This window comes from Pseudophryne corroboree, chromosome 9 (genome assembly GCF_028390025.1).
Source record: "Pseudophryne corroboree isolate aPseCor3 chromosome 9, aPseCor3.hap2, whole genome shotgun sequence".
Lineage (NCBI taxonomy): Eukaryota > Metazoa > Chordata > Amphibia > Anura > Myobatrachidae > Pseudophryne > Pseudophryne corroboree.
The window spans coordinates 343,798,773-343,823,592 of NC_086452.1; the positions used below are offsets into that span (position 1 = coordinate 343,798,773).

Sequence of the window (24,820 nt, forward strand, 5' to 3'; positions counted from 1 at the left end):
TTTTGCTGACCAGTGACCACCAGTATTATACGTTCTCTGCCTGCAAAACGCTCCATATCTGTGCTCAGTGTGCTGCATATATCTGTGCTCACACTGCTTTATTGTGGGGACTGGGGACCAGCAGTATTATATAGCAGGAGTACAGTGCAGAGTTTTGCTGACCAGTGACCACCAGTATTATACGTTCTCTGCCTGAAAAAACGCTCCATATCTGTGCTGCATTGTAGTATATAGTAGGAGTACAGTGCAGAGTTTTGCTGACCACCAGTATATAATATATAGGAGTACGGTACAGAAGGCCACTGCTCTACCTACCTCTGTGTCGTCAAGTATACTATCCATCCATACCTGTGGTGCATTTCAGTTTTGCACAGTTTGCTGACCACCAGTATATAATATATAGCAGTACGGTACAGTAGGCCACTGCTCTACCTACCTCTGTGTCTTCAAGTATACTATCCATCCATACCTGTGGTGCATTTAAGTTTTGCACAGTTTGCTGACCACCAGTATATAATATATAGCAGTACGGTACAGTAGGCCGCTGCTCTACCTACCTCTGTGTCGTCAAGTATACTATCCATCCATACCTGTGGTGCATTTAAGTTTTGCACAGTTTGCTGACCACCAGTATATAATATATAGCATTTACGGTACAGTAGGCCACTGCTCTACCTACCTCTGTGTCGTCAAGTATACTATCCATCCATACCTGTGGTGCATTTCAGTTTTGCACAGTTTGCTGACCACCAGTATATAATATATAGCAGTACGGTACAGTAGGCCACTGCTCTACCTACCTCTGTGTCGTCAAGTATACTATCCATCCATACCTGTGGTGCATTTCAGTTGTGCGCAGTATATATAGTAGTAGGCCATTGCTATTGATACTGGCATATAATTCCACACATTAAAAAATGGAGAACAAAAATGTGGAGGGTAAAATAGGAAAAGATCAAGATCCACTTCCACCTCGTGCTGAAGCTGCTGCCACTAGTCATGGCCGAGACGATGAAATGCCATCAACGTCGTCTGCCAAGGCCGATGCCCAATGTCATAGTAGAGAGCATGTTAAATCCAAAACACAAAAGTTCAGTGAAATGACCCAAAAATCAAAATTAAAAGCGTCTGAGGGGAAGCGTAAACTTGCCAATATGCCATTTACGACACGGAGTGGCAAGGAACGGCTGAGGCCCTAGCCTATGTTCATGGTTAGTGGTTCATCTTCACATGAGGATGGAAGCACTCATCCTCTCGCTAGAAAAATGAAAAGACTTAAGCTGTCAAAAGCACAGCAAAGAACTGTGCGTTCTTCTAAATCACAAATCCCCAAGGAGAGTCCAATTGTGTCGGCTGCGATGCCTGACCTTCCCAACACTGGACGGGAAGAGGTGGCGCCTTCCACCATTTGCACGCCCCCTGCAAGTGCTGGAAGGAGCACCCGCAGTCCAGTTCCTGATAGTCAAATTGAAGATGTCACTGTTGAAGTACACCAGGATGAGGGTATGGGTGTTGCTGGCGCTGAGGAGGAAATTGACAAGGAGGATTCTGATGGTGAGGTGGTTTGTTTAAGTCAGGCACCCGGGGAGACACCTGTTGTCCGTGGGACGAATATGGCCATTGACATGCCTGGTCAAATTACAAAAAAAATCACCTCTTCGGTGTGAAATTATTTTAACACAAATGCGGACAACAGGTGTCAAGCCGTGTGTTGCCTTTGTCAAGCTGTAATAAGTAGGGGTAAGGACGTTAACCACCTCGGAACATCCTCCCTTATACGTCACCTGCAGCGCATTCATCATAAGTCAGTGACAAGTTCAAAAACTTTGGATGACAGAGGAAGCAGTCCACTGACCACTAAATCCCTTCCTCTTGTAACCAAGCTACTGCAAACCACACCACCAACTCCCTCAGTGTCAATTTCCACCTTACACAGGAAAGCCAATAGTCCTGCAGGCCATGTCACTGGCAAGTCTGACGAGTCCTCTCCTGCCTGGGATTCCTCCGATGCATCCTTGAGTGTAACGCCTACTGCTGCTGGCGCTGCTGTTGTTGCTGCTGGGAGTTGATCGTCATCCCAGAGGGGAAGTCGGAAGACCACTTGTACTACTTCCAGTGAGCAATTGACTGTCCAACAGTCCTTTGCGAGGAAGATGAAATATCACAGCAGTCATCCTGCTGCAAAGCGGATAACATAGGCCTTGGCAGCCTGGGTGGTGAGAAACGTGTTTCTGTTATCCACCGTTAATTCACAGGCAACTACAGACTTGATTGAGATACTGTGTCCCCGGTACCAAATACCATCTAGGTTCCATTTCTCTAGGCAGGCGATACCGAAAATGTACACAGACCTCAGAAAAAGAGTCACCAGTGTCCAAAAAAATGCAGTTGTACCCAATGTCCACTTAACCACGGACATGTGGACAAGTGGAGCAGGGCAGACTCAGGACTATATGACTGTGACAGCCCACTGGGTAGATGTATTGCCTCCCGCAGCAAGAACAGCAGCGGCGGCACCAGTAGCAGCATCTCGCAAACGCCAACTCGTTCCTAGGCAGGCTACGCTTTGTATCACCGCTTTCCAGAAGAGGCACACAGCTTACAACCTCTTACGGAAACTGAGGAACATCAGCGCAGAATGGCTTACCCCAAATGGACTCTCCTGGGGATTTGTGACATCGGACAACGCCAGCAATATTGTGCTTGCATTACATCTGGGCAAATTCCAGCACGTCCCATGTTTTGCACATACATTGAATTTGGTGGTGCAGAATTATTTAAAAAACGACAGGGGCGTGCAAGAGATGTTGTCGGTGGCCCGAAGAATTGCGGGCCACTTTCGGCATTCAGCCACCGCGTGCCGAAGACTGGAGCACCAGCAAACAGTCCTGAACCTGCCCTGTCATCATCTTAAGCAAGAGGTGGTAACGAGGTGGAATTCAACCCTCTAAATGCTTCAGAGGATGGAGGAGCAGCAAAAGGCCATTCAAGCCTATACATCTGCCTACGACATAGGCAAAGGAGGGGGAATGCACCTGTCTCAAGCGCAGTGGAGAATGATTACAACGTTGTGCAAGGTTCTGCAACCCTTTGAACTTGCCACACGTGAAGTCAGTTCAGACACTGCCAGCCTGAGTCAGGTCATTCCCCTCATCAGGCTTTTGCAGAAGAAGCTGGAGACATTGAAGGAGGAGCTAAAACAGAGCGATTCCGCTAGGCATGTGGGACTTGTGGATGGAGCCCTTAATTCGCTTAACCAGGATTCACGGGTGGTCAATCTGTTGAAATCAGAGCACTACATTTTGGCCATCGTGCTCGATCCTAGATTTAAAACCTACGTTGTATCTCTCTTTCCGGCAGACACAAGTCTGCAGAGGTTCAAAGACCTGCTGGTGAGAAAATTGTCAAGTCAAGCGGAACGTGACCCGTTAACAGCTGCTCCTTCACATTCTCCCGCAACTGGGGGTGCGAGGAAAAGGCTAAGAATTCAGAGCCCACCCGCTGGCGGTGATGCAGGGCAGTCTGGAGCGAGTGCTGACATCTGGTCCGGACTGAAGGACCTGCCAACGATTACTGACATGTCGTCTACTGTCACTGCATATGATTCTCTCACCATTGAAAGAATGGTGGAGGATTATATGAGTGACCGCATCCAAGTAGGCACGTCAGACAGTACGTACGAATACTGGCAGGAAAAAGAGGCAATTTGGAGGCCCTTGCAGAAACTGGCTTTATTTTACCTAAGTTGCCCCCCCCCCCCCCCCCTCCAGTGTGTACTCCGAAAGAGTGTTTAGTGCAGCTGCTCACCTTGTCAGCAATCGGCGTACGAGGTTACTTCCAGAAAATGTGGAGAAGATGATGTTCATCAAAATGAATTATAATCAATTCCTCCGTGGAGACATTCACCAGCAATTGCCTCCAGAAAGTACACAGGGACCTGAGATGGTGGATTCCAGTGGGGACGAATTAATAATCTGTGAGGAGGGGGATGTACACAGTGAAAGGGGTGAGGAATCGGACGATGAGGAGGAGGTGGACATCTTGCCTCTGTAGAGCCAGTTTGTGCAAGGAGAGATTGATTGCTTCTTTTTTGGTGGGGGCCCAAACCAACCAGTCATTTCAGTCACAGTTGTGTGGCAGACCCTGTCGCTGAAATGATGGGTTTGTTAAAGTGTGCATGTCCTGTTTATACAACATAAGGGTGGGTGGGAGGGCCCAAGGACAATTCCATCTTGCACCTCTTTTTTCTTTCATTTTTCTTTGCATCATGTGCTGTTTGGGGACTATTTTTTTGAAGTGCCATCCTGCCTGACACTGCAGTGCCACTCCTAGATGGGCCAGGTGTTTGTGTCGGCCACTTGTGTCGCTTAGCTTAGCCATCCAGCGACCACAGTGCACCTCTTTTTTTCTTTGCATCATGTGCTGTTTGGGGACTATTTTTTAAATCGACCATCCTGTCTGACACTGCAGTGCCACTCCTAGATGGGCCAGGTGTTTGTGTCGGCCACTTGGGTCGCTTAGCTTAGTCATCCAACGACCTCGGTGCAAATTTTAGGACTAAAAATAATATTGTGAGGTGTGAGGTGTTCAGAATAGACTGGAAATGAGTGGAAATTATGGTTATTGAGGTTAATAATACTAAGGGATCAAAATGACCCCCAAATTCTACGATTTAAGCTGTTTTTGAGGGTTTTTTGTAAAAAAACACCCGAATCCAAAACACACCCGAATCCGACAAAAAATTTTCAGGGAGGTTTTGCCAAAACGCGTCCGAATCCAAAACATGGCCGCGGAACCGAATCCGAAACCAAAACACAAAACCCGAAAAATGTCCGGTGCACATCACTACTACACGGAGAGATTTTAACAATGAGAGATTTTGACTGAGCGTTTTCCCTTTAACTGGCAGTAGGAGATTTTTACTAACTTTTCCAGAGATTTTGACTAACATTATCAGCGATTTTGGCTATGGGCGATTTTGGCTAACTCATTTAAGCAAGGGGATGCTTTTTCTTTTCCAGCGACCTAGCCAAAATTGACTTGCCTGCACAGTCTATTTTTAGCAGCGATAGCGACCTGGTGGGGACGCGCATCACTATCACTGGCTGTGTACACACAGAGCGATATGCACCAACTTTCTGAGCTATTTTGACTGTATAGTCAAAATCTCTCAGCTATATCGCTCCGTGTGTATGGACCTTAGTGGCATTTCCCTTCTCACATCATCTGAAACTGATTTTTAACAGCCTACATTTTCCAGTTAAGGAGACCAATAGGTATTTTAGACAAAATCCTCAGTCTAATAGCTTTACAAAATATGAACATTCAATTGTGTATGAAAATATGTTCTCATAATAAAATATTTGTTATCGCATTGTCCATTGATGTAAAAGAGCTTCTGTGTTTCTTATCTTCCAGATCTTCTTCCTCCGGGTTTATGCAGTCTCCTGAACCCAGCAACCATATGTGCAAACAATGAAATCAGTCTGGCAGATATTGAAATTTATGGGTTTGATTATGATTACACACTGGCTCAGTATTCAGATATGTTACACAAGAAGATATTCACCACTGCCAGGGATATCCTCATCCAGAAATACAAGGTGATACGTATCCCACACTCTTACGTGGCTAATGTATGGTGCACTGTCTTGCTTATGCAGTGGGGTTATAAGATTACTAGGTTTTCATCAAACGGACCATGAACATAACCACCATATAACATCAGTGGGTCTCGAGATATAATCACATTAGTTTCTCTTACGTCCTAGTGGATACTGGGAATCTGTACTTTAGTACCATGGGGTATAGATCAGGTCCACTGGAGCCTGGCACTTTTAAAAACCTTAAGTGTGTATATGTGTGTACTGGCTCCTCCCCTCTATGCCCCTCCTACCAGACTCAGTTTAGAAATATGTGCCCAAGGAGCCAGGTGCATTTCTCTGGAGCTCCAGAGATTTTCCTTTATTTTTTATTTTAGTTTATTATTTTCAGGTAGTACTGGTTGGCAACCAGGCTACCTGCTTCGTGGGACTTAGAGGGGGGACCGAACCAACCTCCTGGGGATTAATGGTTCCTTAATCCCAGCTGACAGGCCACTGAGCTCCTGAGGTGCTGTTCACACAGCGTTAGTGTGTGTGCCAACGCCAGCAGCTAGCCGCCACCCTCTAACAGATGACGAAGATCGATAGGCGCGGTGAGTGTTAACACCGGGGTCCCGGTTAGCAGGTTCCCTGTGCGGTTTTGGCAGCATGTCACGGGCCACAAGCTGCGGTGCCTGCGACAGACTAGAGTGGCTCAGGGCTCATGCCCCGCAGTGCTCACTGTCCATTAGGGCTTGTGTGTACTGATATATATATTTAACATGGCCAGTATAAAAAACTGAAGGGACGGCACACCATTGCAAGGGGTGGGGCTTCTCGGAGCGGTACCAGAGGCGAGAAGGCGCCATTTCCTACTGCTGCGGATTACCAAGGCTGCATGCACGCTGCTCCTCCAGGGACCCACGCTGTTACAGACTCTGTACTGGTACCAGGGAGTCATAGCAGGGGAAAGCACACCAGCAGTAGCGCCGCTGTACTTCTATCAGGTTGTACACATAATTTCACACACTGTGCTGCTGTGTTTTGTGTGCTGGTCTCCGTTCCTCAGTGTCAGGCCAGGGGCTCTCTAGGGTCTGTGTGGAGGTGTTTCAGTGAGCTGCGCTGTATTACAGTTGTGTAAGATGTCTATGGACATGGGGGGTCACTCCGAGTTGTTCGCTCGTTGCCGATTTTCGCAACGGAGCGATTAAGGCAAAAATGCGCATGCGCATGGTACGCAGTGCGCATGCGCTAAGTATTTTAGCACAAAACTTAGTACATTTACTCACGTCCGAACGAAGAATTTTCATCGTTGAAGTGATCGGAGTGTGATTGACAGGAAGTGGGTGTTTCTGAGCGGAAACTGACCGTTTTCTGGGAGTGTGCGGAAAAACGCAGGCATGCCAGAATAAAACGCGGGAGTGTCTGGAGAAACGGGTGAGTGGCTGTCCGAACGCAGGGCGTGTTTGTGACATCAAACCAGGAACAAAACGGGCTGAGCTGATCGCAATGTAGGAGTAAGTCTCGAGCTACTCAGAAACTGCTAAGAAATTTCCGTTCGCAATTCTGCTAATCTTTCGTTCGCAATTCTGCTAAGCTAAGATACACTCCCAGAGGGCGGTGGCCTAGCGTGTGCAATGCTGCTAAAATCTGCGATCGAGCGAACAACTCGGAATGAGGGCCCTGGTTATGTGTGCTGCTTGTAACTCTACCCCTTCATCAGCGGGGTCCCTCATGTGTGAACAGTGCTCCTTATCTCCACAGGGACACAGTTCACAGGCACCTGACTGGTTAGATCATTTTAAAAGCATGATTCAGAATGTAAATTCAGAATTAGCTGCAGCTAAAAAGGAGAGACAGGTGTTGAAACAGTCTATTGATTTTATGGCTAATGCAGCAGATACCAGAAAGGCTTCTCAGCCCCCTCTGTTGGTTTCACATAAACGCTCACTGCCACAGGTACTCCAGTCTGATTCTGATCAGCCTGATGTGGATGATGATGATATGGATGTGGGCAGCTCTCTGTCCCCAGGTGTGGGTGCCCGCATTTATGCTGTAAGAGAGGTTCTTCACATACCGGATCAGGAGGCAGAGCCAGATGAGGAGTTGTACTTTAATGTTAGACCAAAGACCTCAGTCACTATTCCTGTGTCTAAAGAATGAAACTCTCTGGCCAGGGAGGCATGGTTAAACCCTGATAAGAAATGTAAAATTCCTCAGAGGTTTTTTAGCTACTTTTCCCCTTTCAGCTGAGGACAGGAAGGTATGGGAAAACCCCCCATCAGTCGATCCGTCTGTATCCAGACTGTCTAAGAAATTGGTACTACTGGTGCCAGGGGCTATATCCTTAAAAGAGCTGGCTGACCTTAAAATTGAGATCACTCTTAAGGCAATATATACGGCAGCAGGCGTAGCACAGCACCCCACAATTCTTTGTGGGTGGATTTCCAGGGCGGTAGTCAAGTGATCCGATAATATTATTAATGGATTAGACACCCTGCCCCAGGATGAGGTCATACTCTGATGCAACACATACAGGATGCTGCAAATTTTATGAGCGAGGCTATTAAGGAACTGTGTAAGATAAATGGCCGCACTAGTGCTATGGCTGTTTCGGCACACAGAGCTCTGTGGTTACGTCAGTGGTCAGCGGACGCTGATTCCAAAAAGGGTGTTGAAAATCTTCCTTTTACAGGTGATGCCTTGTTTGGGGACGAATTAAATAAATGGAAATCACAGGCAATGGTGGGTAAGTCTACCTATCTGCCGTTGGCTAGACGTTCTTACACAGGACCCTCATTGCAGTCCTTTCGTGTGGCAAGGTTCAGAGGCAGGGGCCGGGAATCTCCACCACTCCGAGAGGTTCTCGTGGTAAGTCCCGTAAACCTGCAACTGCTGCATTCCTGGAACAGACCACCGGATCCCCCCAAATTCAAGATGGAATCCCTGCTGGCAGTGGTGTCCGGTTGAGAGGAGGGGGAATTCCTGGTATCCCTAGATGTCAAGGATGCTTACTTACACATTCCCATGTGGCCCCCTCATTAGGCATACCTCCAGTTTGCCATCTTGGACGACCATTTCCAGTTTCAGGCTTTGCCCTTTGTCCTGTCCACAGCTCAGAGGGTCTTCACCAAAGTCATAGCGGAGATGATGCTGCAACTGCGCATGATGGGAGTCAACACAGTCCCCTACTTGGACAATCTCCTCATAAAGGCTATGTCCAGGGAGCGTCTATTGCACAGCATCGATCTGATGACTCGCCTGCCTAGGAATTATGGGTGGATACTAAATTTCCAGAAATCTCACCTGGAACCGACACAACGTCTTCAGTTCCTGGGAATGATACTGGATACAGTGTCTCAAAGGGTGTTTCTTCCGATGGACAAGGCCCTGGCTATCCAGGCTATGGTCCACTCAGTGCTCCGTCCTCACAAGATATCCATACATCTTTGCATACGCTTGCTGGGCAGGATGGTTGCTGCTTACGAGGCAATCCAATAGAGCAGATTTTATGCCCGGCCATTTCAGCTGGATCTGCTGGACAAATGGTTGGGGTCTCACCTTCACATGCATCAGGAAGTGACCTTACCTCCAAAAGCCCGGATTTCTCTGTTATGGTGGCTACAAGTTCCTCACCTGATAGAAGGCAGTAATTTCAATATCCACTCGTGGATTCTACTGACAACGGATGCCAGCCTCCGGGGCTGGGGGGCTTTGACCCAAGGGGCCCAGTTTCAGGGATATGGTCATGTCAGGAATATGATCTGCCGATAAACATCCTGGAACTCAGGCAATTTACAATGCTCTTCTGCAAGCTGCCCATCTCCTGAAGAATCAGGCGATCCAGGTTCAATCGACAACGCCACGGCAGTGGCGTACATAAACCTACAAGGGGGAACAATAAAGCAGAGCGGCGATGCGAGAAGTATCAAGAATACTCGTCTGGGCGGAGGCCAACGCAAGGGCCATCTCAGCCATATATATTCCAGGAGTGGACAACTGGGAAGCAGACTTCCTCAGCAGACACAACCTCCATCCGGGAAAAATGGGGCCTACATCCCCAGCTGTTTCAACAGTTAGTTCACCGGTGGGGCTGTCCACAGATAGATCTGATGGCTTCTCCTCTCAACAAGAAGCTATGTCATTACTGTTCCAGAACGAGAGATCCGCAGGCTCTAACAGTGGATGCGCTGACGACACCATGGACGTACCAGTTTGTGTAGCTGTTCCCTTCTCTACCGCTAATCGCAAGGGTTCTAAAAAGACTAAAAAGGGAAAGCATTCAAACAATTCTAATTGCCCCGGATTGGCCTTGATGGGCGTGGTACTTGGACCTTCTAACCATGGCTCTGGAGGATCCCTGGCCTCTGCCGCTTCAAAAGGATCCTCTTCAACAAGGCCCATTCGTCTATCCAGACTTACAGTGGCTACGTTTGACGGCTTGGAAGTTGAGATGGAGAGTCTAGCAAGAAAAGGTCTTCCCTCCCAGGTTATTTCCACCATGGTCCAGACCAGGAAGATGGTTACGTCTAAACATTATCATCGTATCTGGAAAAAGTATGCTTCCTGGTGTGAAAGTAGAAAGGTTTATCCCGTGGAATTTAGAATGGGTCGCTTTCTACTTTTCCTGCAAACGGGAGTGGATATTTTCTTCCAGAGACAATTTGCTATGTTGCCGGAAGTACAAACTTCCTTAAAGGTGTTCTTCATAAGCAACCGCCCTTCGTACCTCCCACGGCTCTGTGGGATCTCAATGTGGTTCTGTCCTTTCTTCTATTGGACTGGTTTGAACCCTTACATAGGGTGGAGTTAAGATTTCTCACCTGGAGGACAGTGATATTATTAGCATTGGCGTCTGCCATACGTGTCTCTGATTTGGGGGCCTTATCCTGTAAGAGCCCTTATTTGATTTTTCATGAAGACTTGGTGGAACTCAGGACCCGACCTCAGTTTCTGCCAAAAGTGGTGTCAGCTTTTCATGTGAATCAACCCATTGTGGTTCCGGTGTTGTCTGACGCTTCCGTTGGTCCAGAGTCCTTTGGTATGGTGAGGGCTATGAAGATTTATGTCAAACGGACTGCTCGTCATCTGAAATCTGACTCGCTGTTTATCCTTTATGATGCCACAAAGATTGTTCGTCCGGCTTCTAAACAATTGGCTCAGGTTGACCATTCAACAAGCTTATACTTCGGCGGCTCTGCCTTTGCCGACATCTATTCAGGACCACTCAACGAGATCTGTGGGCTCTTCCTGGGTGGCTGCCCGTGGTGTCTCGGCCTTCCAGTTCGGCAGCCCGTGGTGTCTCGGCCTTCCAGTTGTACCGAGCTGCTACTTGGTCTGGTTCAAACACTTTTGTTAAGTTCTATCAGTTCGACACCTTGGCCAAGGAGGACCTTCAGTTTGGTCAGGCGGTGTTACAGGAGTCTCAGCACGCTCCCACCCGTTTGGGAGCTTTGGGACTTCCCCATGGTACTAAAGTACAGATCCTCAGTATCCACTAGGAAGTAAGAAAAAATAGGAATTTAAAACCTGACGGTAATTCCTTTTCCCGTATTCCGTAGTGGATACTGGGCGCCCGCCTCAGTGCCTCGATTCCTGTTTACCTGAGTAAGTGTTTGATTGGCCCGCCATTGCGGTCCCGTTATGTTGTTGGGATAGCTTTGCTATCCTGTTTAGGTTGGTGTTGCTATTCTCTGTTCTGGTTAGCGCCCTCCCTTCGGTTATGGTTGTATGTTGGCTTAGTGCCTCACCGCTGTTGTACTTGTTTTCTCTCGTGGTATGTCCGTTTCCTCGGGCACAGTTTCCTAGACTGAGTCTGGTAGGAGGGACATAGAGGGGAGGAGCCAGCACACACATACACACACTAAAGGTTTTTAAAGTGCCAGGCTCCAGTGACCCGATCTATACCCCATGGTACTAAAGTACAGATCCACAATATCCACAACGGACTACGAGAAAAGGAATTACCGTTAGGTATTAAATTCCTATTTTTTGCAATGGGGACACAGGGGAAGATGTATAAAAGCTTGCGCTTGCAGAGAGATAAAGTACCAATCATTCAGCTTCTAACTGCCATTCTCAAACACTGTGGCCCAAATGTATTAAGCCTTAATAAGTTATAAAGTGGAAACGGGTAAAGAGTGATAAATGACCAGCCAATCCGTTTCCTAACTGCCATGTAACCGGCTGTGGGGCAAATGTACAGGTGAAACTCAGAACATTAGAATATTGTGCAAAAGTCATTTATTTCAGTAATTCAACTTAAAAGGTGAAGCTAATATATAGACTCGCTACATGCAAAGTGAGATATTTCAAGCCTTTATTTCTTATAATTTTGATTATGAACTTTTGCATGATATTCTAATTTTCTGAGTTTCACATGTATTAACCTGGAAAAGGTATAAAGAAGTATTAGCGACAGTACCACTATTATAAAGGTTTTTGAAATCCAGAGAATTATAATCGAGGAATATATGAAGTTTCTGTATTATAAGTAAAGCAATGATTCCCAAACCTGGTTAAATTTGTATTCATTGTTTTGCGTAAATAGAGGTATTGTTTTCTATTTCTGGTAGGAACCAGTTTATATTTTGACTACAGATGTGTCCTTTTATATCTAGCCTCAATACGTCATGCACCCCGAGATGCCTGGATTGAGTGAGCCGGCAGTTCCTCAGCAGCTATACTAATGCTGGGCGTCTATTTTTCTCAAAAATGCATCTTATTCACATTGCCAACCGAAATAGACGCACAAGCAGGCTCTGCTAATTACAATGATACGCTGCATGCCTATATTCTGTGTGCAAATGCAGCTGTATCTGCATTCAAAATTCTACGTTAAAGTGTTTTCCAGGAGGAAAACACTGTAACGTACCAGGAAAACACTGTAACGTAGCATTTCGTATACAGAGACAGCGGCAGTCACACACAGAATATAGGCATGCTGCATATCATTTTACTCAGCACAGTTTGCTTGTGCCTCCTACTTGCATAGCTATGCGAGTAAGACGCATTTTCAGGAAAAAATGCACAAAAAGATGCTGGCGTTAGTAAACGTGCTCACGAATAGGCTCGACTAGAAGGGTAATTTATCGTGACTGTAGCAAGGATGTAGGAGGACACATCTATACTGTATGTGGATACAAGTTGGAAGAGGTGGTTTCCAAAATCTAACCACTGAACTCCGCGGGTCTTGGAGGACATTAATTATTACTTTATTGTTTTTTTGTTGTTGCTTTTTTAATAAGGCCTGAAAGAGGGAAACCTATTAGAGCAGCAGACTATGGACCTGATTCAGTAAGGATTGCAAATTCAGATAAGTAGCAGAATTTGCAATCCTTTTGATCGCATGCTGGGGGCCACCCATCGCAGGGCAAGGCAGCCCAGCATTCTGCCCCCCCCTAAGACCACACTGAAATTGTCAGGATTCCAGCGCCTGTATTCTGAGTTCATTACTGGCCACCCTCCTCCATTTGTACTGTGTTGTACCCCAGTGACTGTGTTTCCCTTATTATACTGTTTACAAGTGCAAACCACCCATCAGGCTGTAAGATCTCAAGGGGCCGGCGTGCCTAATCAGCCGCCTAAAGCTGCCTAATGGTAGAGCCGGCCCTGACTGTACATATGGAGCAGTTACAGTATTTATCAAACAGGTAATAAACTTGGAAGCTATGCGCTACCACTGTACATCCTATAACATTATGTCTCACCCGTTTTAAAATAAAAAAGTAAAAAAAGAAAGAAAAACATGTCTTTCTCAATCATTTGACTGTTCACATCATGTCCCTCCTGTTTTAAAATAAAAAATAATGCCCAAACCGATGGGTACTGTAGTCTTTAATTGCTGGACATTAAAACGTATTACGCCATATTTTTTAAGAGTTCTTAAATAGACCAGAAATGGGGACATAAAGCAATGGGTTGCAATAGAAAGCTGCTACAAGAAACAACACCCGAAATAGTGCCGTGGATGAACACTCTTCCCAAGTTTTCTCCAACCCATCCTAAGATATCCCACACACTCTCTCTTTGGAAGGCCCTAAGACGTCTCCCTTTTATTTCATCGGTCTTTGGCCAACTCACCTCATTTTTGGCGAACCCTAGGTTCCCACCAAGTATGAATCCTTCTCACTTTTGTAGTTGGACCTCTTTGGGTCTCTTTAGAGTTGGTCAGCTGGTGAAGGATATAGGTATTAAACAATTTACAGAGATTCAAGAAAAATGGGATGTCCTACAAGTTCTTACAAGTTTGCCATTTGTAAGTTCAGCAAATAGGACAGCACTTGCCAAGAGGAATCTTACCTCTTTCGAGAAACTCTGCATCTCGCCCCAATCCCACACTGTATTTGCTCTCTACAAGTTACTATTGGTTAATCAGACTATACCCATACTGACCTATGCTAAGGCCTGGGAAAAAGACTTGGGCTTTTCCTTATCTGATCGTGAGTGGAAGACTGTTTTTCATAAGGCCTACTCTAGCTCTATTTATTTTACTGTAAAAGAGACACAGTGCAAGATCTTGATGAGTTGGAACAGACACCCCTCTTTGCTTCATGCTATGTATCCATCCACCCCTGGTTCCTGTTGGAGATTTTCCTCTGCTCTAGGTTCTCTGTGTCATGTCTGGTGGGATTGCCCTCGTTTATAAAATTTGTGGGCTGACGTTATTGACACCTTGCAGCAAACTTTAGGTACTGAAGTACCTAAAGACCTCACATTTTCTTACTCAGCCACTCTTCGATACCGGTGCATAAATATAAAAAAAATCATTACTTCGGCATCTTGGTAATACAGCTTACTCAGTTATCCCAGTATTGTGGAACGCTCCCAAACCTCTCACACATAAGGAATGGTTCCATAAGATTATTTTATGTCACTAGAGCATAGGTTCTCAAACTCGTTCCTCGGGACCCCACACAGTGCATGTTTTGCAGGTCTCCTCACGGAATCACAAATGAAATAATTAGCTTTACCTGTGGACCTTTTAAAATGTGTCAGTGAGTAATTAATACAGCTGTGCACCTGCTGGGTTACCTGCAAAACATGCACTGTGTGGGGTCCTGAGGACCGAGTTTGAGAACCTGTGCACTAGAGAACATCTTGATCACTTCAACAGACAAACTTGATTTTGCTAGCACCTGGTTCCCTTGGTTGGAATAAAAGTCCTCAGCTTACATTACCGCTTACATTTACTCTGTGGGGGCTGATCTCTCTCTTATCCCTTTTCTACCATTCCCCTCTCCTTCCCTTTTTACTTCCTGCCTAGTATTTCTTCTTTTTCCTCTTCTTAGTTACTGTTATTCTTTATAAGATTAATTAAGAATTATATGTTACTAGCTAAAGTATCCGGCGTTGCCTGGGTTTAAGTAATTAAGGGGTGTATTTATTAAGCCTGGGATGGAGATAAAGTGGACGGAGATAAAGTACCAACCAATCAGCTCCTAACTGCCATGTCACAGGCTGTGTATGAAAAATGTCAGGACCTGGTTGGCTAGTACTTAATCTCCATCCACTTTATCTCCACCCAAGGCTTAGTAAATAGACCACTAGAGTATTAATAAGTTCGATGTAACTGTCCACATTTTAAAAACAATTAACAGCTCTTCCAACACATCCATGAGGTGGCTGGCCAATATCGTTTTTTTTTTGGGGGGGGGAGAGGGGTGTCTTTAGGGGGTGTCGCCAGTAGCCCTAATCCCCAGCTATGTTTATTTTTATAATCGCACAAAAAAAAGTCACATAAAATGGTAAAAAATGAAAGAAACACTGTAAAGGTTTAAAAATTATTGTTGAAAACTGGAGGAATCAGAAACATGTTTTTTCAATTGTGACTGTTTACCTCATGTCCCCCCTGTTTCAAAATAAAAAAATTGAAAAAGAAGAGAAAGAAATACTGTAAGAGTGTAAAGCTTATTATTGATTATTGGAAGGGTGTAATCAATACGGTGGGAACCGTCATGTCAGTCAGATACCTGACCAGAAAGCCAGCAGACCAGTCTGGGGCGGGACAAAATCACACACAAAAAATGAGACAGACAACTGAGAAAATGAAAGCAATAAAAATAATAAAGGAGAAAGACCAAGAGGTGATAGACAAAGCAGGGTAGAGAAGGAATAAAAAAAAAAAGATAGAGAAAAGCAAACCACGCAGTGCACAACGATTTCAGATGCAAGAGACCTCCCAGCTCCAGGAACAGAGATACTGTATGAATCACCTAAAAGAAATGTACCAGTCTCGTCTCTGCTGTGAGTGCAGATATGTAGTCAGGTGCTGCTTGCTGCTGTAGAGCTGGGGATCCAGAGGCCTAAAGAAGATGTATCAGGGCTATGAGAAGCGGCCATGGGGGCGCCCCTCAGGAGTCCTAGTTACATTCGCCTCCTGTGTGCGTTAACCTGACTTGATGTTACATGTGTCAGCACTGAGGAAGCGCTGAGGCACTATGTGGTACAGCCTGATGGTGGCGACTGCACCTGATTAGACTCACAGCAGCAGCCAGCGCAGTGTAAAAGGAGGAGGTCGCGTACAGATACATCCTTAAGTTTTTTGCTAGATTAAATCAGTGGCACCCTTCAAAGTCCGGTGCCACTAGACAGCCACCAAAAGCTGCCTAAGGGCTATTTCACACTGGCCGTTTTTTTACCCGGTTCTTGCCCATGTGCTTTTTTTAATTAAGTATTGTAGCACATTGCAGCTTTCAGACGGCATGGTCACAGCATGGTTGACATGTTAGAACCGACCGTATCCACGGAGTTGGAAGGATGCCGCCTGGCTGCTGCTGCTGGCATGCCCAGATCCTTCAACATGGCACAAAGCCGCTCCGTGTGAAAGGATCTGAATCATGGGCAAAAACCGGGCAGCTTTTTGCCTCCCGGTGAAAACCGGTCAATGTGAAATAACTCTAATGGTAGAGCTGGCCCTGCCATAGCTGAGCGCACACGTCTACAGGAGATTTGGAGTTGTATGTAGCTCAGTCACGTCTCTGCTTACAGCTGCATGGTCATAAGTTGGTGGTAATGGGGAATACAAACGGTGGCATATCTATAATGGGCGCAAGATGTGTGGTCCACATGGGCCCCCCGGGGTCCAGGAGGGCCCACTCCACACATCCTACACCTATTCCTTCAATACTTACAGTGCATCCGGAAAGTATTCACAGCACTCACTTTTTCCACATTTTGTTATGTCACAGCCTTTTTCCAAATTGGAATACATTAATTTTCTCTATCGTCCTAGTGGATACTGTGGTCTTGTACTTTAGTACCATGGGGATAGATCGGGTCCACTGGAGCCCGGCACTTTAAAAACCTTTAGTGTGTGTATGTGTGTGCTGGCTCCTCCCCTCTATGCTCCTCCTTCCAGACTCTGTTTAGAAAAATTTGCCCAAGGAGCTGGGTACATTTTTTTGGAGCTCCAGAGATTTTTCCTTTATTTTTATTTTAGTTTATTATTTTCAGGTAGCTCTGGTTGGCAACCAGGTTACCTGCTTCGTGGGACTTAGAGGGGGTACCGAACCAACCTCCTGAAGGTTAATGGTTTGTAATCCCAGCTGACAGGACACTGAGCTCCTGAGGTACTGATCACACATCGTTAGTATATATGCCCATGCCAGCAGCTAGCCACCACCCTCTAACAGATGCCGAAGTTACAAGGTGTGGTGAGTGTTACACCGGGGTCCCTGGTGCGGTTTTGGCGGCAAGTCACGCAGCGGTCACGGGCCCGGACCTGCAGTGCCCGCCGGGGACAAACTGGCTCAGGGCTGTTGCCCCGCAGTGCTCACTGTCTCAAGGTTTTGTGTGTACTGTACAATGCATATTCTATACTGGCCAGTATAAACTATGGTAGGGAACGCACGCCATTACAAGGGGCGCGGCTTCCTGGAGCGGGACCAGCGGTGGGAAGGTGCCATTTCCTACTGCTGCGGATCTTCAAGGCTGCAAGCACATTGCTCCTCCAGAACCCAGGACCCATCTGGGCAGAGGCCAATGCAAGGGCCATCTCAGCCATATTCATTCCAGGAGTGGACAACTGGGAAGCAGACTTCCTCAGCAGGCTCGACCTCCATCCGGGGGGAATGGGGCCTACATCCCCAGGTGTTTCAACAGTTAATTCACCGGTTAGGCTGTCCGCAGATAGATCTGATGGCTTATCGGCTCAACAAGAAGCTATGTTGTTACTGTTCCAGAATGAGGGATCCGCAGGCTGTTGTAGTGGACACGCTGACGACGCCGTGGATGTACCAGTTTGTATACCTGTTCCCTCCTCTACCACTAATCCCAATGGTTCTAAAAAGACCTAAGAAGGGAAAGCGTTCAGGCAATTCTAATTGGCCTCAACTGGCGTGGTACTCGGACCTCCTAACCATGGCTCTGGAGGATCCCTGGCCTTTACTGCTCCGAAAAGATCTTCAACAAGGTCCATTCGTCTATCCAGACTTACAGCAGCTACGTTTGATGGCTTGGAAGTACAGAGGGAAATTCTAGCTAGGAAAGGTCTTCCCTCCAGGGTAATTTCCACCATGGTCCAGGCCAGGAAGATGGTTGCGTCAAAATATTGCCATCGTATCTGGAAAAAGTATGTTTCCTGGTGTGAGGGTAGAAAGGTTTCTCCCATGGAATTTAGAATTGGTAATTTTCTACCTTTCCTGCAAGAGGGTGTGGATATGGTCCTGCGTTTAGGGTCCATCAAAGTCCAGATTTCGGCGCACTCTATTTTCTTTCAGAAACAACTTGCCATGTTGCCGGAAGTACAAACTTATCTAAAAGGAGTTCTTCATATGCAACCGCCCTTTGGGGGTAATTCCGAGTTGATCGCAGCTGCAAATTTGTTAGCAGTTGGACAAAACCATGTGACTGCAGGTGTGGCAGATATAACATTTGCAGAGAGCGTTAGATTTGGGTGGGTTATTTTGTTTCTGTGCGGGGTAAATACTGGCTGCTTTATTTTTACACTGCCATTTAGATTTCAGTTTGAACACACCCCACCCAAATCTAACTCTTTCTCTGCACATTTTATATCTGCCCTCCTTGCAATGCGCATGGTTTTGCCCAACTGCTAACAAATTTGCTACTGCGATCAACTCTGAATTAGGCCCTCTGTACCTCCCATGCCTGCGTGGCATCTCAACGTGGTTTTGTCCTTTCTTCAATCGGACTGTTTTGAACCCTTACATAAGGTGGAGTTAAAATTTCTCACCCTGAAGACGGTGACGCTATTGGCATTGGCGTCTTCCAGACGTGTGTCTGAATCAGGGTCCTTATCCTGTAAGAGCCCTTATTTAATATTTCATGAAGGCAGAGCGGAACTTAGGACCCATCCTCAGTTCTTGCCAAAAGTGGTGTCATCCTTTCATGTGAATCAACCTATTGTGGTTCCGGTGTTGTCTGACACTTCCTCTGGTCCTGAGTCCTTGGATGTGGTCAGGGCCCTGAAGATTTATGTCAAAAGGACGGCCCGTCACCGGAAATCTGATTTGCTGTTTGTCCTTTATGATGCCTCCAAGGTTGGTCGGTCAGCTTCTAAGCAATCTATTGCTCGCTGGCTCCGGTTGACCATTCAACAGGCATATACTTAGGCGGCTCTGCTCTTGCCGACGTTTATTCAGGCCCACTTGAGGTCGTTGGGCTCTTCCTGGGTGGCTGCCCGAGGGAGTCTCGGCTCGATCCGCTCCCGTTTACCGCTGTCCGACACAGTGCACACACAGCCCGGCGCACAGACAAGTCTCCAGTGGCGGTGTCTATCTTCAATTCGGCGCCGGCCCGTGAGCCAATCAGAGCTCGCGGACCGGCAGCTAAGGCTCCTGATTGGCTGCCGGACCGAGAGCTCTGATTGGCTCATGGGCCGGCGCTGAATTGAAGATAGACACCGCTGCTGGAGACTTGTCTGTGCGCCGGGCTGTGTGTGCACTGTGTCAGACAGCTGGAGACTGAGGGGCAGGAGAGGCACACGCTGCGCTCTCCTCCCGTCACAACAGTGCGTGAGCAGCACTTTGGGGGGGAGGTACTGGGGGGACATGTGTATCTAGCACTGGGGGCATATCTGGCACTGGAGACCTGTGTATCTGCACTGGGGTCATATCTGGCACTGTATGGGGACATGTGTATCTGCACTGGGGGCATATCTGGCACTGTGTGGGGGCATGTGTATCTGCACTGGGGGCATATCTCTGTCACTGTAAGTACATGTGTATCTGGCACTCGGGGCATTTCTGGCACTGTAAGTACATGTGTATCTGGCACTGGGGCATATCTGGCACTGTAAGGACATGTGTATTTGCACTGGGGGCATATCTGGCACTGTGGGGGAATGTGTATCTGCACTGGGAGCATATCTGGCAATGTATGGGGACATGTGTATCTGCACTGGGAGCATATCTAGCATTGTATGGGGACATGTGTATCTGCACTGGGAGCATATCTGGCATTGTATGGAGACATGTGTATCTGCACTGGGGGCATATCTGGCACTGTGGGGGCATGTGTATCTGCACTGTGGGCATATCCGGCACTGTAAGGACGTGTATCTGGCACTAGGAGCATATCTGGCACTGTAAGGACATGTGTATCTGCACTGGGGGCATATCTGGCACTGTGTGAGGACATGTGTATCTGGCACTGGGGGCATAGCTGGCACTGTGGGGGCATATCTGTATCTGGCACTGTGGGGGCATGTGTATCTGGCACTGGGGGCATATCTGGCACTGTGCGGGCATATATGTATCTGGCACTGGGAGCATATATGTATCTGGCACTGTGGGGGCATGTGTATTTGGCACTGTGGAGGCACCCTTTTTTGTCATTTTTATATGTATGTGGCACTGTACTGGGGCATTATATGTATGTGGCACTGTACAACATGACTAAAAATGGGGTTATGACACAAGGTCATACTCTGTCATACCGAAAAGTGCGCGCACAAAAATGGGGCGCGGCTTTGTGACAACTAGGCCACGGACGCATTTTTGCGCGCGCGCGTATGATAGTGGCTCTTGCCCTTGACTACGGATCTCTTCTGGCTCTTTGCCTCTGACTGGTTGGCCATTCCTGTTCTAGAAGAACAACCATCTCTGCAGCAATCCACCAATCAGGCCTGTATGGTAGAGTGGCCAGATAGAAACCACTACTTAGTAAAAAAACGCATGGCAGCCTACCTGGAGTTTGCCAAAATGCACCTGAAGGACTCTCAGACCATGAGAAACAAAATTCTCTGGTCTGATGAGACAAAGATTGAACTCTTTGGCATGAATGCTAGGCGTCATGTTTTGAGGAGACCAGGCACTGCTCATCACCAGGCCAATACCATCCCTAAAGTGAAGCATTGTGGTGGCAGCATCATTCTGTGGGCATGTTTTTCAGCGCCAGGAACTGGGAGACTAGTCAGGATAAAGGGAAAGATGAATGCAGCAATGTACAGAGACCTCCTGGATGAAACCCTGCTCAAGAGCACTCTTGACCTCGGACTGGGGCGACGGTTCATCTTTCAGCAGGACAACGACCCTGTGCACACAGCCAAGATATCAAAGGAGTGGCTTCCCAGATTTGAATCCAATTGAACATCTCTGAGAGATCTGAAAATGGCTGTACACTGGCGCTTCCCATCCAACCTGATGGAGATTGAGAGGTGGCGAAACTGCCCAAAGATAGGTGTGCCAAGCTTGTGGTATCATATTCAAAAAGACTTGAGGCTGTAATTACTGCCAAAGGTGCATCAACAAAGTATTGAGCAAAGGGTGTGAATACTTATGTACATGTGATTTTTTTTTTTTTTTATAACTTTGCCAAAAATCTAAAGAAAAAAACATTTTTCACGTTGTCATTAATGGGTATTGTGTGTAGAATTTTGATAGAAAAATGAATTTATTCCATTTTGGAATAAGGCTGTAAAGGGCCCTACACACTAGAAGACATGACCAATGTGGAAGATGAGTTCCACCACTCTGCACAAGACTAGATCAAGACAGCAGCTTAAGTGGAACGCACCTTCACGTGTATCACAATACCTAAGCATCAGTTAAACACAGTTAATGTACAGGGGATCATAACGTGTTTGTACCATAATGGGCACCGGATCTCTCCAACATAAACACATACAAAATAAACAAATAACATAAAACAATTATCAAAAATATCAAAATCCATGGCAATACTTATTATCACAGATCAAACACATCATAATTAATATGATGTATAAGCCACAATACATTTAAAAACATATTGGCTACATACTCATACCAGAAACACCATTATACTGAATACTCAAAGAATTTTACAGCATCCCTATCACAAAAAAATATTAAATGAATTCACTTCACCTCTGCAAAGTAACTTTGGGATATGGTTAGCATACAGTTCAAGCTACAGATTGAATGCCCACTAGCCATGAAGTGCTTGGCCACTGGTTTATCTGACTTTCCCATCATCAAAGTCGCCCTAATGGAAAGTCCGATGGTTGGCCATCCTGTCTCGGAAATTTCTTGTTGTCATCCCTACATAATAATAACTACAACGACAGACTATGATATAGATCACATGATCCATTGTACAATGTAATCTGCGTCGTATTTTAATCTGATTCCCATTGTGAGGATGTGCAAAGGATGTTCCAACCATTAAAGATCTGTAGGTTGTGCAATTAGGATATCAAAAACATCCCTTCTTAGCAATCATCTGCCCCCATCGGTTGCAAAGTGGGGCGCATGAGCATCTGTCAAAGATTCTTGCCACGCCTGTACGCACATAACGGGGGTCGTTTGCTCACCCATTTGAAACTAGGATCACTGATGATTATAGTCCAGTGTTTTCGTATCACTTTCTGTGAATGTGCCGATGCCACATCATATGTAGTTGTGAAAATCATTCGGCTTGTGTCAATGTCCGATGTCGAACGTGCAGCATTGGCTGAATGCCTGTACCTAGCTTTTTTCAAGCAACGTGTGATAGTTTTAGCTGTATATGCTCGCTCAAGGAATTTTCCTCTCATCTGCGCAATCTGCTGCTCAGTTGATTCAGTGGTCGTATTGTTGCATAACACATGCATAAATTAAGAAATCGGCAAACTTTCTTTCAGATGCATCGGATGATGGCTAGTAGCCTGCAACAGAGTATTATGATCTGTCTCTTTTTTTGTACAGGGTAGACTCCAACAGTCCATAATGTCGATAAACTCACATCCAAAAAATGTATTCTGTTTTGGTCGATGGTATATGTAAAACGGATAGGGCTGCTGAGAGTATTCAGATATGTTAACATCTCATAAAACTCAGTGTCAGTGCCAAGCCATATCAAAAACACGTCATCAATGTAACGACCAAAAAATAACAACTTGTCGCAAAATTTTGGTAGTAGCATTTTGGTTTCATATTTATACATAAATAAGTTTGAATAAGCAGGTGCCAGATTGGAACCCATAGCGGTCCCATTTAATTGGACATAGAAGTCCTTTCTATATACATGTTTTCCTACAGATCTCTTGCACAGGGATAATGATGATGGCTATGTAACCAATCCTATGGATTGGATGGTGCAGTTGCATAAATGTCTGTAACGCTGCTTACGGTCCAATGTCCATAGTTGTGTCCGTGTTGCAATATGGGTGTAATTTCGGACGACTTGCATTTGCATATTTGTTTGGCTGCTAATACACACAACACATTTTGCATTTACTTCTACCTACAACAAACAACACTACCTACCTTAACTAGGAGGCAACTACTAAATAAAGTTATATTTTTATGTTTTTACATTTATAGCTTCTTAAAGTACACAACTTTGCTTATTTAATAACATATGTATGTCTTACGCATTAACATCCAGCCAGATGTTTGCTTTCATTTCTAACATGTACTTGAAAAATTACACTAAAGAGCTTATTGGTTGTGTTTGTAAGATTACATTTGTTCACATTGTATGTTATTATTAAGTCCCAGTATTTCTTATTTGTTATACAAATGTTGTGACATTTACTGTGTATTCTTTACAGTATCCAGAAGGAATTAAGAAGTATGATTATATCCCGGGATTTGCAATCAGAGGACTCCACTATGATATACAGAAGGTAATTAGAGTCACTGCATTCATAGACAAGTATTATACAGACACCAAAGGTCTCTATTTTGTGACATGGACAATGCAGAGCCGTAACTAAGGGGGGGCTAGGGGGGCATGTGACCTGGGTGCCGGATTGGAGGGGGCGCCGCAATGCTTACACCCCCTCCGAGTCCCGATGCGCACAGGTCCCTTCGCAGGAGCAGCACAAAGCAGTCCAGTCTGTGTGTGATGAAACTGAAAATAAACTACAGCTCCCAGAAGCCCTTGCTGCGGGAGCTGTAGTTTACTTTCAGTTTCTTCTATGCTGACTGTCGTGTGCTGCCTGTTGTGCCCTAAGACGGGGCACGTGGAACAAGTTACCCCAGCCCCCCCTGCTGCCTTTGATAATCGCAGCAGTGCACTATTGCACTGCTGAGCTGGAAACATGAATGGTCCAAAAAGGGGGCGGAGCTACACCGCACTTTACTCAGTGCCAGGCCAGCCAGCACCATCGAAGAGAGGAGGGGAGAGGAGCAGCAGCAGCACACACCGAAGCCTAAATAGTGAGTGTGACACTGTATGTGTGTGCAACTACTATGTGTGTGTGTATGAATGTGTTGTGCATGTGTGTGACTGTATGTGAATAGGTGTGTCACTACATATCTGTATGCGTGCTTGTGTGTCACTGTATGTATGTATGTATGTATGTATGTATAATGTATGTATGTATGTGTGACTATGTATGTATACAGGACAGTGTGTGACTATGTACGTGAGTGAATTTAATGTATGCGTGCGTGTTTAGATGTGTGACAGTATGTATGTGTGTGATTTTACATATGTATCAATGTATGGGGTATTATTTCCTTGTTAACTTAATCTGTAGCCCAAATGTCTAACTAAGGGGGTCATTCCGAGTTGATCGCACGTAGCAATCAACTAGACACCGCCTATGGGGGAGTGTATTTTAGCATAGCAGGGTTGTGATCACTTGTGCAGCCCTGCTATGCTAAAAAAGTTTTGTGTAAAACAAGACCAGCCCTAGACCTACTTACCCTGTGCGAGGGATCTAGCGATGAAGGTACCGGAATTGACATCACACATCTGCCCTCCAAACGCCTGGATACACCTGCGTTCGGATCTCCACGTCTGGGAAACGGTGAGTTGACACCCCGGAACGCCTTCCTCCTGTCAATCTCCTTGCGGTCGCCGCTGCA

General features: G+C 46.0%; 1 protein-coding gene across 1 annotated transcript in view; it reads left to right on the forward strand.

Moving 5' to 3' along the window:
• The window catches only part of NT5DC2 (5'-nucleotidase domain containing 2), a 180,479-nt gene that overhangs the window by 20,634 nt on the left and 135,025 nt on the right, over window positions 1-24,820 (forward strand). Inside the window, exons 2-3 of the mRNA XM_063940631.1 lie at window positions 5,419-5,603; window positions 23,557-23,631. Coding sequence (XP_063796701.1) covers window positions 5,419-5,603; window positions 23,557-23,631 — 260 coding nt within the window. The remainder of the gene's footprint in view (window positions 1-5,418; window positions 5,604-23,556; window positions 23,632-24,820) is intronic.